The sequence below is a fragment of the Catharus ustulatus genome, chromosome 3 (assembly GCF_009819885.2).
Source record: "Catharus ustulatus isolate bCatUst1 chromosome 3, bCatUst1.pri.v2, whole genome shotgun sequence".
NCBI classification, from domain to species: Eukaryota; Metazoa; Chordata; class Aves; order Passeriformes; family Turdidae; genus Catharus; species Catharus ustulatus.
Genome location: NC_046223.1, coordinates 59,343,231 through 59,361,955, shown reverse-complemented (window position 1 = coordinate 59,361,955; position 18,725 = coordinate 59,343,231). Strand labels below are relative to the sequence as shown.

At 40.5% G+C, this 18,725-nt stretch overlaps 1 protein-coding gene across 1 annotated transcript in view; it reads right to left on the bottom strand.

Annotated features, from left to right (window-relative positions):
* The window catches only part of FNDC1 (fibronectin type III domain containing 1), a 61,536-nt gene that overhangs the window by 1,728 nt on the left and 41,083 nt on the right, over positions 1–18,725 (bottom strand). The window contains exons 12-19 of the mRNA XM_033054437.2: positions 17,532–17,597; positions 15,511–15,675; positions 13,291–13,521; positions 12,801–12,909; positions 5,640–5,719; positions 3,951–3,980; positions 2,105–2,266; positions 1,366–1,488 (exon numbers count right to left, since the gene is read on the bottom strand). Of these exons, the coding sequence (XP_032910328.1) occupies positions 1,366–1,488; positions 2,105–2,266; positions 3,951–3,980; positions 5,640–5,719; positions 12,801–12,909; positions 13,291–13,521; positions 15,511–15,675; positions 17,532–17,597 (966 nt within the window). The remainder of the gene's footprint in view (positions 1–1,365; positions 1,489–2,104; positions 2,267–3,950; positions 3,981–5,639; positions 5,720–12,800; positions 12,910–13,290; positions 13,522–15,510; positions 15,676–17,531; positions 17,598–18,725) is intronic.

Sequence of the window (18,725 nt, the reverse complement as noted above, 5' to 3'; positions counted from 1 at the left end):
AGAAGAAGCAGTGAGAGTCAATCCCACAGCACAAATGAAAATTTATAAACTGTCTGGCAGGGAGTTGTATCAAAAGGGTATTGGCTAGCCCTGGTATTTGGCTGAGATCTTTCTTGAATGATCTAACTCTGGTCCTTCATATTTCTTGTAGTTGTGATTGGTTTTACTGCTCAAAATCTCTTTAACTATTGTGTAATGCTGTGGTCTGCCAAAGAGCTTCTGCATTTCACTCCAAAAGGTGGGCATATTTCAGCTGTGTTTATGAAGTTTCTAAGTCAGTTTAAATATATTAAGGACTCTGGGGCAAAAAAATACCATCAAATCACATTATCTCACAGGGCTTAAGAGACTCTCAGCAAAAGTCAGCTTTTCACAAAACAAAATGGTATCATTTCATGCAGTAAATACTGAGTTAAGCCCTCCCTTCCCCTTTTAATTCATCTGCAGAAAGAATGTAACTGCTTAAAGCATTAGAAGAAGTGCAGCATTCTTGTCCGCATAGCTCGTGCATTGGAACATCTGAAACACCCATGGCTTGTGCCAATAATAAAACTTCTGTGTGCTCTCTATCTCTATCTCCTAGACCTAGTATATACACATCTGGATTAATCATCTGTCTTCTGAGCTAAGAAGTGCAGTGCTTCACAGTGATATATAAATATCCATTACTATTCCAGTTTCTTCCTGGTAACGCCACCATGCAAAGAATATCAATGCATAATTTAACATGGAAACCACTAAAGCTAACTGAATAATTTAAATCAACAGACTTACTGAAAAGACTGGCTGACTTCCATGATTGGTTTCATTTTGTGAAGCAACCTGTCTTCTACTTGGTTATGTGAGGTGAGCAGTTTGCTCGAACTCCTTCAAGATAAGAATTTTCCCTCTGAGAAAGGTATCTACCAGGCCAGAATAAAAGCACTGACCTTAAGTCACTAGACATATTCCTTTGTGTTTTGCATTGAATGAGCTAATCATTCACAAAAGCTGTGTTTGCAAAGATGTAGCTGGTCCCTTTAGGCACATGAAAGGCTTTGCATCTCGAATCAATGAAGCAATGAATCAATAAGTGAAAGATTTAATAGACCTATACAATTATTTTTTGTTTTGTTTTTGCATTTTGTTGCTGCATAGTATTTGCATCATGTGCCCCTCTCTTTCTGTCTCTGTCTCTCTCTCTATGCCCCCACAAGTCCTCTGGGACTTGCACAATCTGTTCTCAGCTACTGCATCAGCTGGACTCCTTGGAGAGCTGCCAGCAGCTGCGGAGAGAGCTCCACTCTGCGCTCTGCTCCTTACCCCTTAATCCTACAGATGGGATAACAGGCTCCTGGCCAGCATCCCAGTCCCCCACTGCTGTACCTCGGATTGTGGGCAGGGCTTCAATGTACGACTGAGGTCCTGTTCTTCCATCCAGGTGTGAATCCACAAATTGGCAGTGGTCCTCACCCCTTCCCCAGCTATCCCCAATGCTGTAGAAGGTATCTGAAGAGTAATACAGACAGATTACTTAACTCAGCAATACTTATGTTTGGGATACTCTTTACCACCAGGCAAGTAGGTGTGGGAGAAAGCAGGAAGAATGTTGTAGTGACACACACAGTATTACCAATGAACAGTGACAGAAAGAGGGAGAATGCTACCTTCACAGTATAGAAGCAGAAATTATGGAAAATAAATGGATTACAGCTCGGTAAGGAGTAGTCCTCATTTTGCAAGTCCATGGGCAGTGCACCACAGGTGACAGGTGGAGAGAATTTCAACTGGATTCGTTGAAATATATAATGTGAAAGCAAAAATCTCTCAATATGTCAATACCATTAGTTTGACTTCAGTCTCAAAAATTGAAAACTGTGGAGCTCTCTTTCTTAGATAGGGATCTTTATCTCATATTTTTTAAATACTCTATTGAAACTATACCAAGGCATTACAATAGTCATAAGCATAGTCTGAAAGGCCATGGAGATGATCCCATTACCCTAGCTCAACAATATGGGAAGTTTTTTTCATTATCTCTCAGTCCTGACACATATGAAATGAAGAAAACCAGAAGATGAAGAGACAAGTAATCATGTAGCAGGAAATTAATCATGGTGCCTACCTTTCAGGTCATCACTGAGGTAAATTTTGTACCTTAAGGAGTTGCAAAGAACCACTCCTACAAACTTGCGGTACCAAGTTCGTTTCACGTACTGCTTGCCAGTGCAGTCTGAATAGGTGGGGTCATATTTAAAAGTGAATGGGATCCAGATAGGCTCACCACCTTGGAGAAAAAAAATAAATTCCACATTAGGGACAGACTTTAATACTTCTGTCCAAGTTTTGCAGAGTTTAGCATCTAATAATATGTATCACAAGACATGCTGCAACAAATTAATGCATGACTTTTTTATATTCAGAAATAGTACTTCAAGGAAAAATATTATTAAAAATAAAGTTAGAGACTTTACTAAATCCCTCCTAGGCAGTAGACAAAATAACTGTTAAAATGATTAAAATATGATTTCATGTACTGAACCGCAGCTTTAAGTAAACAGTCTTAATTGTTTCAGTAAGACTTATTCTCTACCTAGTATCACACAGTTTCTCTTCTTAACACAGCCTGATCTTAGGTCTGACAGTGACTTGTGTTTTAAGACTATAAAACATAACCTTTTACAGAAGAACAGATATCAAAAACTCCATGGTGAGCAACAGCCTGTGAAATATCTTCTTGCTATTTAGTTAAAAAGATCATATCACAACTGTACTTTTCTGTTTTGTTTTCCCAGATTACATCAAAACAGATTAGTTTCCAATAATAGACAAGTGAGACTTTTCCTGGGGAACCCTGTTCAGAGACTGCTGCAGATAAGACTGCTTAATTGTATTGCAAAAGAATAAAAATTCCTACTGGCTCATCTAAATATTTGCTTTGTACTACCAAGACAATATAATTTATTTTGAAATTGCTGTTGTATTAATGTACACAGAAAGTTATAAAAAGCTCCCAGTGTGATAATTGGTAATTTTCTCTCTAGCTACAGCCCAAAGCCCTGTTTTTACTCTGTTATTTCTAGATGATTTACAAATGAGATTGGCAGTTTCTTCTGTTAGGCATTCTTCCCCTCACTAGGCACATGAACCAAATCCTGCAAACACTTCCACGTGAGAAGCAATCACTGATCACCAATCTTCAGAGACTTCTGAGGACACAAAGAAACCAGACTAGCAAGCACAATAAATCAGAAAAGGAAGGGATATAGTGGACATTGTTTTCATGAGAAGTATAGCAAAAAATCCAGAACCAACCATTTTAACTCCTTAGGACAGCTGAGGGAGCATAGTAACCATGAGGTCTTTTTTCCTGCATCTCTTCTAAGAGCACATACTGCCTGGGGTTACACTACCAATGTTCATGTCAGCAAGGTTAGTTCCAGCACCAGGAAATCAGATCTTCTGATTATGGGCTGAACTAGCTCATTGCAAATTTGGAAATACAAAGCAAGCTAAAAAGCTTTGTGGCTTATTCAGGTCAGTAACAAATCATTGAATTTTTGAGCATTTATAAGGGCATGATGATTTGTACAGATGAGCACCAGAAGTAGAGAGAGAGAAACCTGATCCTGCTATTCAAGCTATGCTTAGGCAACTGAATACTGGACAGAGATACTGAAGTAACACACTTTACTGATTTTTACCAAGCAATTAAAGCTGTTGTACCAGGGAAAAAGATGGACCAAAATCAAGTGCTTATTTAAACATATCTTTGCAAGATTTCTTTTCAGAAAATAGAATAAGGGGTCCTAAGACAAAAAGTGTTTTATGAATTAGTCCCATTAATTACTATCTGTTTCACTGAAAACTGTACCTAAGACTGCATGTTTAAATGTTTCTAAATCCTATATTCTTACTTTTTTGCACAGGCTTTAGGCACTTCATGAATGAAACAACAGAGAAAGACTTACCAGGTGGCCTGACAATGAGGAGAGGATTGTCTAGGAGAAAAAAAAACACATAGAAAATTTAGTATTTTGTTCCAAACCTTGTTTTATAACATGAAACATACGAAGTCACTGACTGAATATTTTCAATAAGGTGCTTCATCCTATGATGGCATTCTTTACTGAATATTCCCATCAGCTCAAACCTTACACCTGCATTAGAAGAGCACTCTGAATTAGCAATTTTTTTCTCTTATGACCTATTCCATCACTGTAACTATACCACCTGGACTTGCATTTAGCAACTGGTTTTTGTACTTGTGACAGCTGCAAAGCCACCTTTGGCCATGACAAATGAAAGATCGGTGCTGCAAACTAAAATTTTAACTTTAAGATGTCATATAAAACTCAAAAAGGAGTTGATTTTGGATGGGAAAACTAAGCATTCGGGCCCGTATGCTGGCAGCTGGAAAACAATCTGCAAGATGCAGCACAGAATCATGGAATTGTTTAGTTTGGAAAAGGTCTTTAAGATCAGTGAGTCCACTGTCAACCAAGCATTGCCAAGTCCTCCACTAAATCAAGTCTCTCAGTGCCACATCTACATGTCTTTTAAATACCTTCAGGGATGGGGACTCCACCACTGCCCTGGGCAGTCTGTTCCAAAGCTTTACAGCCCTGCTCTAGACATTCCAGAACCTCGAAGTCTTCCTTGTAGTGAGGGGCCCAAAACCGAATAGAGGTCGTGAGGTGTGACCTCACTGGTGCCAAGTACAGAGGTACAATCACTGCCCCGCTCCTTCTGGCCACACTATTGCTGATACAGGCTAGGATGCCATTGGCCTTTTTGGCTACCTGGGCCATGCCAAATATTATGCTTGAATTAATACTTGAGCCTCTTATTCATGTAATGAAAATCTGAATACGTTATCCAGGACAATTGACTTATCTCACATTTCTGTCTCACTTCTGTGATGATTTACTTCCATGGTTCTTAGTGGAGCTTCTGAAGTGAGCACTACAGAGTGAAGTCAAATGAGCAAGGGCAGAGACTGTAAAACCCGTGCCACTGATAGGGCAAAAATTGCAAGAAACAACATGACCTTTCACTCAAGTAAAGACTGAAAAATTTGTTCTTTATTATTCAGTGGAGTGATGGGCCTCTGGCTCAATGGAAGTAGAAGAAGAAACAGGCAAAAATAGCACATTTAACCTACTATTTTTAGAAGGGGGTGTTGCTCTTGAATGTACTATTAGCCCTTAGTGAAAGAGCAACATGCCTTGTCAAAAAAAAAGAACACAGAACTTTGCCTGTCTGATGGAACTACTGTATTTCTTCCAACTGATTCCAACTCTTAAGCTGTTCACAATTAGGAAATTAATTTACTAAATGTTTGGTCAATCTACCAAAGACCTTAAACTTGCCATTGCTTCTGTATTGTTGAACATTAGTAGCCCTTTGTATTTGAAATTCAACTTCCTGCTCCCCTGGAGCTGACTTTAACATCACTTACATTGTCATAGTGGCATTAGGAGTGCACATTATTTTCCTAGTTTAACTGAAAACAAATAATTAAAGTTTAAAAAACCCCAACATAATACGAAAGGAGCAAGACTAGAATAATCACTATCATTTGGCATGCTGGTTTCAGTCATTGCTCTGCCATATCTGTTATTATGAGTTTTGAGATGAAAATAAAAAGTAAACCATACCAGATTCTGTGATAAATGAGACTGAAGAGCTAACAGGTCCATAACCAAAGGGATTCTTTGCTTGGACTTTAAAATAATACCTGAAACAAGAAGAGAGGGGAAATAATATTGAAACAGATTCCACTGCAATGGCTAAATTATAAATAATGCTAAAACAGGGTAAGAATCAAAGCAGAAGAATTCCACTGAGTATCCTTTGCATTAAATGGAGTTGGATACTGAGCCAGAGTATGAGCTGGCTGTTACAGACAAATGTCTCCTTTCTGCAATTGCTCCCATACATATTTTTGGAACACATATTTATATATCATCTCCTTTCCAAAACCCACATACAACCACATCCACTTTCTACAAAACAATTAACAGCAAAAGACTAAAAGATCTCTGGAACAGTTTTAAACCAGATTAACTCCTAGGGAAGCAGTGGTGTAAACTGCAAACTGAAACTGCATCATATTTATATGAGAGCAGAAGCTAAGCTTTTGACTTTTCTGTAAAAACTCCAGCAGCATTAAAATCACAATACTTGAATAAAAGAAGAAAGCATCACATGATGCCTTATTGATTCCTCCAAAGTATTTAAATTACATGCTTAACCCAAAGCACATGAATCACCACTAGAATTCCCCTCTTTGCTCAACAGAAGCAAATTTATCTTCAACCTCACAGAAGAAAACATGTAAGTACATTTTTAGTTCATTTCCATATACAACGACTTTTAGTTGATGTCTACCATGACGTTTGTCCCCAGGTAATGTTTTCTTCTTTCCCTTTTATATTTGTATCAATCCAACACAAACCAAGTTGAATGGAAGATTAAAAAATTTACAGCACAGAATTTTTTTTAATTCCTGAGTTTAGGTTTTCCTTTCTTGCCTGCTTGCTCAATTGCATTCTTGTAAAGAAATTAAAAAAAGAAAAAATTACTGTGCCTCTGTAATATCCTCATAGCATTTGGATCTTGATGTAGCCGCTCATCCAAAAGCAGACATGTCTAAAAGCTCTACACACATAATAGGGCAAGTATGAAAATATTCACAACAATAAACCAGAGGGGACATAGCTGAAACAACCCTTTGCAACCCTTTGGCAAAACTGATTTTTTTTTTTTTTTTTTTTTTGTTAAAAGGAATATCTTTTAATGGAAGATATAAGAAGTAAGGTGAACTTCTTTGCCTTAAAATCAAACTGATCTTTATGAAAAGGGAGGAAAGATGTGCAAATCCTTTTTCTTTGGCTGAAGACTGGTAGTCACATGAACACTGGGTTTTGCCAAGAAGCAAGGTGGTTATCTCCAGGGTATGGGATAGGGCATCTTGTTAATTCCTTTAAAATTACAGGTAGGTTGCCTAGGTGAAATCAATGTGAAAGCTACCAGAACTGAAATATTCTGGACTTCATCCATGGCACAGGATTCACCTTGTATCTGCGTTGGACCTGGAGCACATGCATGGTCAGACCCTCTGTGGGACACATTCCCAAGTCTGCATGAGGGCCATGTCCCCTGTCCCTGCTGTGTCCTGCAGCTGATACCAGAAAACTACTCCACTATTGCTTTCTGCAGCCAGTTCTGCCTTCAGTTAATGAGTATACGACACTCACAAACAACTCATGGGTTTTTTTAAAAGACACATATGCTGTGGCAAAAAGAAAACATGATAAATAGCAGAATTCAGCAAGGCTGTACTTTTTGCTCATGACCTGCAGAATCCTTTGGCTGGCAGAAAAAAATTGCCCCTGTTTTTAACCACTGAACTAGATTTTTTGTGTGAAAGAGTGTTTAACATGTCTGGGGAAAGAGGAGAGGAAAGTCAAAAATGTCCCATGTGCTTCTCCACTGTGCTTCTCCCAAGAAGAGATTGGCAACCTGAGCACTGATTTAACCCCAAGCTGACAATGCTCTCATGGGGCATCTGCATTCATCCTCACCTCCTTCACTAGCACTTTTGTCACCTGGGTCAGGACAGGGGTGAACAGCACAAGCCTGTCCATAGGGATGGGACACAAGGCAACAATTCCTCGCTCTGGTTCGCAAAAGAGTTGCAACACAGATGACTCAGCTCAGTGTTTGCTGTAACTGCTTCACAAGAGCAGGAGAAAAATGTTTTGCAGCCCACACCTTTCCATAATGCTCCAAAGCACAGCGGAAAATATGGATGTCTGACTTCCCACTGCCTCCAAAGAAGTATAAGACACCACCTTTCAACACAGTGGCACTGTCTGAGCAACCCTTTAAATACACTTAATACACTTGTATTCATGGTAGCCTCAAAGTATTCCCATCAGATACATGAGTGCCACAATCCCCTTTCAAGCAGGAGAGGGCCCAAGAGCTTTATGCACCTCTTTAAATGGGGAAAAACACCCAGATTTGTATCCAATGCACAATGCAGGAACTGATTACCTAGCAGTCAGGACAACTGTGCACTCAGCACACACAGAAGCCCATCTAGAGCATATGATGGCTCATGTTGCCTGCCTGACTGTCTAAAAAAAAAACCAACCAGTGATGAAGTCATGAGTACATTTTTCTTCACTAAATTGGAAAATTGGTTCCTAAGCCTTTATATACACAAGAAAGCTCTAGTTGTACCAGAAAGAGAGCCAGATCTCATGACTTGTTGACCTGTGATTTAAACATAGACAATGCTATGACTGCTGTATCAAGAATGTCAATAAAATAATGCAGTTGGGATATCTTTCTTTCTCAGACATGACACATAAAAAAAGAAATTGCCAAAGCCATTCTAGGTCCAGGAATCTGACATTTTCATAAGTCAAAATCTTTCAGCTGATGAATTTGCCAGGAAATCTTAAATCAGTATAACACAACTGGTTTTCATCACATAAATACATGAACAAAATTTGCAATATATAATTTGATTTACACTATGCTTTGGCAGAACTGTATGAATTGTTACCATTAGGCACAGAACAATCACAACATATGCAGTACCATTTGTTGTTCATTTTTGGTACAGACAAGAAAAAGGCTTTTCCTCCAAAGAATAAACTTCCTTTGAGATTTTATATACCAATTCTAGTGATATGTCATGAAAGGACATAGTGAACAGGGCATTGAATACATAGCATGTTTTTGCATTGAATACATAGCATGTTTTTTCATTTAGACTACATGACTGATTGTTCAACATACCTGTCATTTGGAGCAAAATTATTCTTTGACTTAATTCAAGGTGTCTCTCTTCTGCTGGAATTAAATAGCTGCACTCACAGCCCAAAGTGAGATAATCACTCAGCATGACAATTAGGGAAGCAGCTTTTAAAAAAAAAATTAGTTAGCTGCAAATTCCTTTTTCCAGACTTTCCAAAGGCATGCCCCCCATGGATCCTCAGCCCTATACTCTGTTCAGTGGCAGGCTGAGATGGCAGGATGCACCCCCACAGCAAGGGCTAAAATCCTCTTCCTATAACTACACCATTCCTCCATAAGAAGAATGTGTAAATCAGTGCCTGGAGGTTCACAGGCTAATGCAAATTGTTTCCCTCCATCTAAAATGGCCCACTGCCACATCCCTCATCAATATTTACAACTAACTTTACAATAAGATGTTAGAGCCAAGCTGGCAGAGCAGCTGGTGTGAGATGCACACAGGTCTACCACCTGCACAAGACAAGGGTTTCAGGGACATCTTAGCTCTTTTGTGTGGCCCTGGTGGCACAGAACAGACACCTCTGATTGATGCTGCTTGTTGGACACACCGTGGCTTTGTTTGAATGGAGATATAGAAAGGAAATTGAAATTTTGGTGCATCTAGCCTTCTGAAACAGAAGATCCAGGCTCTGTTTGCAGTTGTAAGCCCTGAGTAAATGTTAAAGAACATCCTATGAAATACTCTGTACAACGCTGGAGTTGGTAGCAGGCAATGTGGGATCAAAAGATCCCCAGATGGAACAAAACCCAAGTGAACAGAAAGATTTCAGGAGACATGGAGATATGGGGATGAAGGATGGTGTTTTAAATCATGAGATTATCTAGTTACTCCCATCAGGCACTGACACAGCTTTCCTGAAAAAGGGCAGGAAAAAGTTTAACTTTGCTCGGGAAGAGGGGTGAAATGTTTATGGCAAGAATTATAATGTTTCTGACTGCAAAAGACTGGATTTAGTGGTTGAACAGATGCTGTCCAACCCGTTGCATCATCCTCTGTGACAGCTTAGAATTAAGGTTAGGGAAGGGACCTTGTCAAGGGATGTGGTTTAAAGATTTAATACAGTTTAAAGTAATTTTACTGTTTACAATCACATGTCACAAGGAAGCAGCTCCTGTGCCCACTGAAGCTGACAAGAGTTTCACTAATGGAAAAACTTCCAATTCTCAAATGGAGGTCAGACCAGGCCTCAGACATGGATTAAACATAGATTTGTGTTCTGTTTGTAAAATCTAAATAACAGGCAGATGTTTTCCAGGACACGTTGACAGCTTGAAACCTTCTCTGGTGCTGACTTCAGCCAAGATGCCAACCTGCTTCTCATACACTGCACATGCTGCAGAATTGCATCACCCACAGCCCCTTGTGGGACGCCCAGTAGCCAACAGCATCTGCTTACAGTAAATTACTTAATCAGACATTTCTCACAAAATGCACTAACAATGCAGACACAAAATTTTTAGATTAGCTTCAGCTTTCATGCCGTATTTTCTTAGGCATGGTATCTTTTTCTAGTGGTTAGGGAGTTATTTTTAAGACAAGAGGTATGCAGTCAATTCAGTCTGTGGGTTTGGAGAATGTAAATGAGAATGGCTGATACATACAATTTCTCTGTTATAAAGATCCTTCATTCTGCACCACAGACCCCACATGAAGCCTTTATTGCCCTCACAGAGCATACATTAGGGGCCAATGGATTATACCATCTTCAGGAAGATGCTGGTGAAACCATATGCTTAAATAAATAACACTTGCTTGAACCTCCCTATCATGAAACAGATCCTTAATTCACCAAGACAGTCACTAGGTCCGTGGAGATGCATGAATCTATGACCTTGCTGATCCTATAAAACTCCATTCAAATACAGACAAATTGTGACCTTCTGAAGCCTGGAGTTAATGTACATCTCAGACACATTGGCAGCTCAACTCCCACCAATTCCCTTGCAACTGAGTGTAGCAACAACTGCACAACTCCTGGGAGCTTTCACTGCAGCCACTCCTTCTGGAGTTCTGGAGCCCTTTAGGTGTTGGGTATGAGAAACAGAGAGTTATCTCTGGCATTCAACATCAGGAGAGGAAGACTTGACTGAAAGACTGAAGAGGTGAGAAGCTTCAGCTGGAAGGTGGAAATGGCACAGAAGCAAGAAATGGAGGGCTGCAGCCAGGAGAAGCTGGGGTGTAAAGGCAATACCTCCCTGGCCTGCATGGGAGACAAAGTGAGAGTGGAGGGATGAATACTGGTGAAGGGGAAAAGGGCTGGGCATGCAGAGGAGTCTGGGAAGTAATTTTGCTTTAACACATCATGAACCAGCCTAATGTCTAGATTATCAATCTTCTGAATAAGTGGCCCTTTTTTAGCTCTTGGATATGTAAGAAAATGCCGCATGAAGCATGTGACTGACAGTATTATAGACAGAACAGGAAGGGATAAGATGGACCATGTTTTCCTGTAACATCTTTTTTCTGTACTTTTAACTCTCTGGGTGCTCTGAAAGTGCTTATCCTGCTTCTCCATAATTAGCATTCCCCTGCAAATTTTCCAGGTCTTTGACACTGCGGGGGCCCTCAGCTGAACATGGTCCTTGTGTAACTCCGTAAGGAACTGCTGCTGAAGTTGCTCAGGTTCTGGCTCTCCCAAGGAGATGCCATGTCCTCAGAACTCTTTGTTTGGAGGGAAGTCTCTGTGGAGGAGAGAGGGGAGCACACCCTTTAAACATATGGTGATTTCTTGGTGCTTGGATGTTTTCCAGACATCAGGAACAGCTGCAGGGGCAAACCTCTGTGAGTCTAGGCTGAAGTCTGGTGAAGTGTCATAATGTGGTCAGAAAAAACACCTCATTATACTTGACACCCAATGACGCTACACTGCACTGGCTTTTTGTAATTTATTTATCTTATTTTATAGTTTTGTCTATTGAGGTTTTAGACAAAGGTCATGCTCAAACAATTCTGTTTTCTAGGTTGAGGTTCTCAATCAACTACTTTTAAAGCTCAGAACCTTCCCTTTGCCTATGAATTGTCTTGGAAAGAAAAGATACTTTGGCTGACACTGTTTCTTTCGTTGTCCTAGCACAAACCCTATGTGCCTATCCAAGCAGTCAATCCTCAAATCTGCAGCTGACCATCACGTAAGGCGTGCTGATTTCAGCCCACAATCCCAGTGCGTCTCTCCACTGTGTGAGCAGCACCTTCCACCGGTGCCTAAGCGACTGCAGCATGTGAAGGGCCAGCCCAAGGGAGCACCAAAAGAATTTCAGGCTCAGAATTGGAGAGACAAGTATGTGAGACACTGAGCATCTCTCTGAAGAAGTAATTTGAATGCTGTCCCTCTGTAGCTGTTTGCTTCCCTCCCAGCCGCCACAAATTATTTCAGTATCATGTAAAGCACGCCTTCTTGTTCTGCCATCTCAGTCAGATGTTTTGTATGATAAAGACCTAAAGCTCCTGCTAAACTGACTTCTGAGCAATTGCCACTGCCTCACTTTATACCACCAAGACTTCTCTTCCAGCATTATTTATGTGAACAGAAAGCAAAAACAGACCAGTGGGCAGCACTTCCCCAGCAGCCTTTAGGCATCAAATCTTGGCCACACATGTGTTGGAATGGCCTATACCATATCAAATCACATCATGGGTATATTTTAGTGTATTTTAGTATATTTTAGTGCACTTCCCCCCCAAGATTTGATTCAGTTATGCAAAAGACTAGAAAATGCATTTTAAAACTTTATTTTCTTTGTTACTGATTTATGTTTTCATACACGCAAACATATATACATGTACAGCCTGCCATCTGCTCCAGGGTTAATATGGTAAAGATATCATGTTGTTGTGCAGTTTATGGTACAATTTGCTGTCCAACAGAATGAGTAAAATCTAAATCAGATGTAAACATTTATACTAAGACCAAGAAAAACAACTGACAATTCTCCAAATTTGTTTTATTTCCTTAACAGAACTGAAAAGGAGCGGATCAAATCCTTACCGTGTGTTGGGCTTCAGATTCTCAATTGGCAAGTGAGTAGACCCTGCAGTCCTGGTTGACCACTTATTCTTCAAAAAGTCATCATAGGATGCACTGTAAACCAGATAGCCTGTAAAAGAGAAATAATTGTGAGGATTCTAATTAAATTTTAAATAAATTATATCCCTAGGTGTCACAGTAAATTTTAAGTATTAAAAGGAGTTGAAACATCTTGAAATATGAAAGTGATTCCATGCCTAACCCTCCTGGAAAATCCTGGCCTATAAGAATGTCATATCATTAGCTGATAATAATGAAGTGTTACATCAGAGGATGGCACCCAGTTGTGAATTCTGATTTAAAACACAGTGAAGGCAAAAAGATGACAGAGGAAACCCATTCACTGTTTTAAGTGATACATCAACTGTTCAGACACTACTACAAATGGTCATTTAGGAAAACCTTCCCCTTCTCCCCTCTCCCATCAGGAGACACACTCTCAGCAGAGTACCTGTTACCATGTCTCCTTGAGCAGGTTTGGCCCAGTCCACAATGACAAAGGAGTGACAGCCTTCAACTGCCACAACTGTGATGTTGTGAGGGGCTTTCAGGGGACGCTGATCTTTCTCTCTGAAGTCATTGGGAATGATTTCATCAAGGCTCTCCACTTGGAAATGCTCCAGGGCCTCTGTCAGGGAGCAGGGAGCTGCTGGATCCTTATTGAGATAGGTCACATAAGGAGCTAGAAAAGACAGGGAAGGGTGGCATTTAGTTAGCAGTTTGAGGTATCCCAGAGAAGCATACAGGCTGGCAATTTCCTAAAGTGAGTCAAGTTTTGTGGTGCATTTCTAAATTTCTCACCTTCCAGTCCAGAGGCTGCTGCCAACAAAACGTGGCTTACAGCCAATTTGATTGATGAGCAGGGGGAATGGGACGCCAGCATTCAGGTTTACCTACCCCATGCCCACAACTGTACCAAATTATGCAAAGATGGAAGGACTGTCTTTGCTACAAGAGGCAGAAGAGAGCAGTCTGACTGCAGCACCCTCCACATGCTGCCTCCAGCTGCTTTGGAAGGTGGGATGAAAATGTCACCCAAATTCTGCCTTTCCAACCTGGGAACAGATCCCTGAAAGGGCCTTTAATCATCTAAGACTTTACAGGTCCAAGTGGTTGGTTCTTACACAAACGTCCTGAAGCTGGAGCAAACCAACAAAAGAAACTTGAAGAGTAATTCCAAGGTGAAGTCCAGCCACTTTAAAGGGATTGTTGTGGTCCCCTGGGTACTAAGGGATCAGAAGCCATGAGTCCCTACCTTCTAGGCATGTGCTCCCAACCTGTACCATTTATTTTTAAAAGCTTTATACTGACTGGAATTTCACTTCAGCTCAGGAAAAGATTAAACCATCTTTTTATTGCCTTAAAAGTCACCGTAACATTCAAAGTAAGGACTATAAAACTTGCTTTGGAAATGTTTATTCAGTTGCAATAATACAATTCATTGAAATGGTAATATTATTTCCCTAGTGCCTTGAAATGTTCATAAACCAACATTTCTTGGTTTATCTTATTGGATTTCATGCCCTAAAGGAATTTTTTCCAGATCTTGCAATGAAGTTAATTTTAGCCTCTCCAACTAAATGAATCAAGAAGCACTGTCAGTGAGAGAACCGAATAGAAACATCATGAAATTGTTTGGACAGAGAAATTGAAGATGCACTGGAAAAAGTTTTGGCATATATAAAAACAAATCTTTTATTCCAGCAGCAGAGTTCTACTCTAAGCCACATGAAGCTTGTGGATATTGGAAGGGAAGCCAAGACATGTCAAAGACTATTCTCCATCCCCTGAACTCTTTTCTGAAATATTAGGTGAGTCAGCAGCTGACCTGACCTCAGTTCAAGTGCCAGAAATATGTAAAGGGCTGCAGGGGGTGTCACCAGCCTGGGATGGAGGCTGGAACGCAGTGCCCTGCAACCTCCCTCTGTTCAAATCCCTCCCTCCCTCCCTTCTCCCAGATCCCTCTGTTCTGACTGCTGAAAAGAAGCAGAGCAGCTCTAAAGTCAGTGCTGCAACACCAACCTACACACTTTAATGGCTCATGTGCATAGGAGACATGGCTCATGTAACAGGGGGTTGGTTCCTTCACCAAATGTCTGCTGAGAAAACATTCAAACACCAAAATTATAGTTATCTCTACTGGATTTAGTTTTTGGAAAGTTCATATCCAAAATATCATTCATTCCTTGACTTTGAAGCACCCTATTGACATACATGCTTATGCAAGGTGGATGAAATCATTGGCTTGAAGAGATCAGTGGAAAAGAATCAGGTCCCCCAGAGGAAGACTCACATCTACTGGAGACTTGCCCTTCTGTAGACACTGGTGTGAAGTTAGATGCAGTTAAGCAGAACTAAGCACTGGTGTAGACACTCTTGCTCTCTTACCAACTTCAGCTAGATCAAACACAATGCAGAACACAGAGCAGAGCACTTACACTGAAAGAGCACAACTGCTGCAACAAAAATCATCAACCATAGACGTGCAAGCATTGAAACAAGGAAAAAAGTACTGCTGTTCAGGTTTCCAAGGTGGCAGTCCTTAAAAGGATCACACACACATCTACTGGATGTGTTTGTGCAATGGTCTCAGATTAAGGGCTGGCCTTGCTGGAACAAGAATTCTTTGCAGCACAGGTAGTAAGCTACACAATACAAAGGGTATCCTTACCAGTGAAGCGTTTCTTCCCAGCAATATCGTATTCTGACACAGGGCCAGTGCCACCAACACTGGTCTCTGGATAGACAACCTCCAATTCTGTTGTTGTAGAAGCAGTGGTAGTGGTGGCAGTGGTGGTGGTGGTTGGAGGCAAAGTGCTCTCAAAAAACTCGTAGTCTTCAGAGGAAACATAAGAAGAAAATATCAGCATACTTCATCTGATTTTGGCTTAACTATGAGAAGGGAAACAATTCTGTCACTAGCCACAGTCCCAAAGAAGTGCCCTGGCCACTGCAGACTCCTTACAAAATTCTATGTTGAGGCTGCTAGCACTTCAGCCTTGCTATGGTTTTTACCAAAACGATGGACAGGGAAAAAAGTCTTTGCCCCAGAATACTCATGTAATTCCTGATTTAGACCTCACTCACACAGTTAAACAGGACAAAAATTAACAAATGTATTTGTACAACAATATCCTGAATGGCCATCTGCCATCTCCTCTCACAACCCCCAAGAGAAGATCACAGTCATTGAATCCCTGGCCAAAGCCCTCGGATGCTGACAGTAGTAGAGAAGGGAGAGAAAAAAAATGGCTTTCTAAGAAAACTCTGTGTTGCTATTCTAAAGGCCTAGAGGTAGTTCCTACTACTCTCAAACCCTCCTGTGACTGGAGGTGTGGACTCCAGTACTTTCTCTTTGAGGTCCCTGCAGGGCCACAAAGGAAGGAAGGCAAACTGTCCCACACGAATCTCATTATGTTCAGTCCTATTAAATTCAGTGCTCTTTGAAAAGCTACCATGCTACCTGATTGTCACACAAAATGAAGGGAAGTAGCATTTGGCATCCCTGCATGACCTCATGCACGCTAAGAAACTCAGCTGATGTCTTTGAGTGTTCTGTGCTTAAACTGCTCAAGTGTATGTTTTCTGCAGGTGAGCTGTACCTTTGGGAAGGCCTGGCAAAAGACCTGTGCACTGAGGACATTCTGCATCCACGGAGATGTAAGGGATATGGGATGTGTATCTTGTGCAGTTTCTAGTTCATCCCCTCCTCCCCACATTCTAAATGTCAGTTTCAGTACAAAATGATCAGAATTAAAAGTACAAATGTCTATGATATCTTCCACTCAGCTGCTGCACTCTCTTTTAAAACGTTTTTCTGTTGTTAGTTAAAGATCCCAGCACTACAGCCACAAATAAAAAAAAAAAAAACTTTCATTGTTCTACAGCCATTAAAATCTACTAAAAAATTTTTGTTTAACTGAGGTCTGTACTTATCCACTTCCATATGTGGGGGCAGGAGCAGGAATTTGAGGACTTAAGGGGATAGAACATCAGATGTCACTGATGGCAGAAAGGGAATTTCAGTTTCAGTAATTGAGAATTTGCATTCCCTATGCAATCTTACAATTAAATGCTGTGACTTGATGCTTCCTCTTCAGCTAAGTTTTGTATGGCCTTGATTATCATGTCAAGATGGAAAAAAAATTCCCTCTTTTCCTTTCATTTGATTTCAAATCTCTTTGATTTAAATTCCATATGAATTAAGCAGATTAGTCACTCTATATATAGGTGATCTCATTCAGTTTGAGCATGCTTAATTGTCTAAATGCAGACTACACATTAGAGAAACAACAAGATAAGGCATTTAAATTGTTCAGGGCTTGAATGTTATTTGGATTTTGTATTTTAGAGGAGGTAATTGACTTTGACTGGGCTGGAGTTAGAAGTTGTACCAGAGAAGGTGAGTCTAGGATTGAAGCAGTGTCTGGATGACATAGCTCTGAAAAGTAATTTATTTCCTCAATAGGTTCCTGTCAGATTGCAGGGCTAATAGAAAGGGACTTTTATGTCCAGAAACAGATGGGTTTGGACCTTTTCTCTTCACACGTGATGCAGAACTGTTTTGCAGCTCACTACCACCTGCTTAAGTTTCCATTTATCAATCTATCTTCTCGAACCCAGTTCCAAAGAAAGAAGACAGAGATTAAAGCAACATGCCACTTGCAATAGACTGCTACAGTTAAACCATACCATCATCATATATCACATATGCTTCTGGAGTTGCTGTCACATCCGAATCCAGTCCTGAGAATGTATCTATTGACACAGAAAGAAAAAAAATGTTCTAGGAATTCAATAAAATAATTCTGGAATAAAGTTTAAAACAAAAATATTTAGCCAGTTGAATTGCAAAGACATAAGATAATTTCCTGGTTTCCAAATAACACAACAACAGTCTGCTCTGCACATTGAGAATAACAGAAGAGAAGCTAAATGCAGTAGTCAGGAGTTTTGCTGGAAGAGAATGGGTTCAGGGCTGCTACACAAAATTAATAGTAATCACCTTCCAGAAGCTCTGCCCCAGGTCCCAACTGCTCTGGAGCAAAGACAGGCTGCCAGCAACTTCATAATGGTCACATCTGGATTTGACAATATTTTATAGTCTCAGAAGCAGCAAGTGTGAAAGCATTATATGCCAAAAAAATCAACCAAGCAATTAAATATTTCTACCCAAATATTTTTGTGGAGGTATAAAAACAAGCAGCCCACAGAGCCATGACATTTATAGACCATGTCCATGGTCTTGGAAGGAATGCAGCTCAAAAGGAATGGATTTGTAGAATGAAGCAATTAGAGCTGGATTTTCTGGGGTTTTACTCTGCACTAGCTCTCCTCTGATCCTATGGAACGGCTGCCCATTACAGGTTGGGTCACACAGATGTAATCCTGAAGCACTGCTTCTGCATTAGTTTCATCCAACACGAATTCAGTTCGGGAAATCAGAGTGAGATTGCTCCAGGATGCAAATGAAAGCATAGCAAGGGCAGATGATTATGAGGTGCACATCAAAAATACTCTAGTGATCCACCCCAAAACCCAATGCAGATGCACCAATAGACTTCCCAGCTGCCTATTCCCTTATATTATCTCATTATCTCTGCAGGACATAAATCCAGCACCAGGTACATCAACCATCAAGCACCTCATCTGTTGAATCCCAAAGGCTTTCCTGCACACTCTGAGGAAAGCGTTTCTGCATGTTATTCAGGGAAGCCAAAGAGTACATAAAGCTCAGCACAACCATAAAAAGCCATGCAAACAAAGCAAAAGCCTGCTGTAGGTACCATCAGAAGTCTCCAGTGCAATGCTGGGGCTGGGGAGTGGTCAGCATGTGAACAAAGACAAGAGAAAGACAGCTTTGACCTCAGGACACTTCACATACAT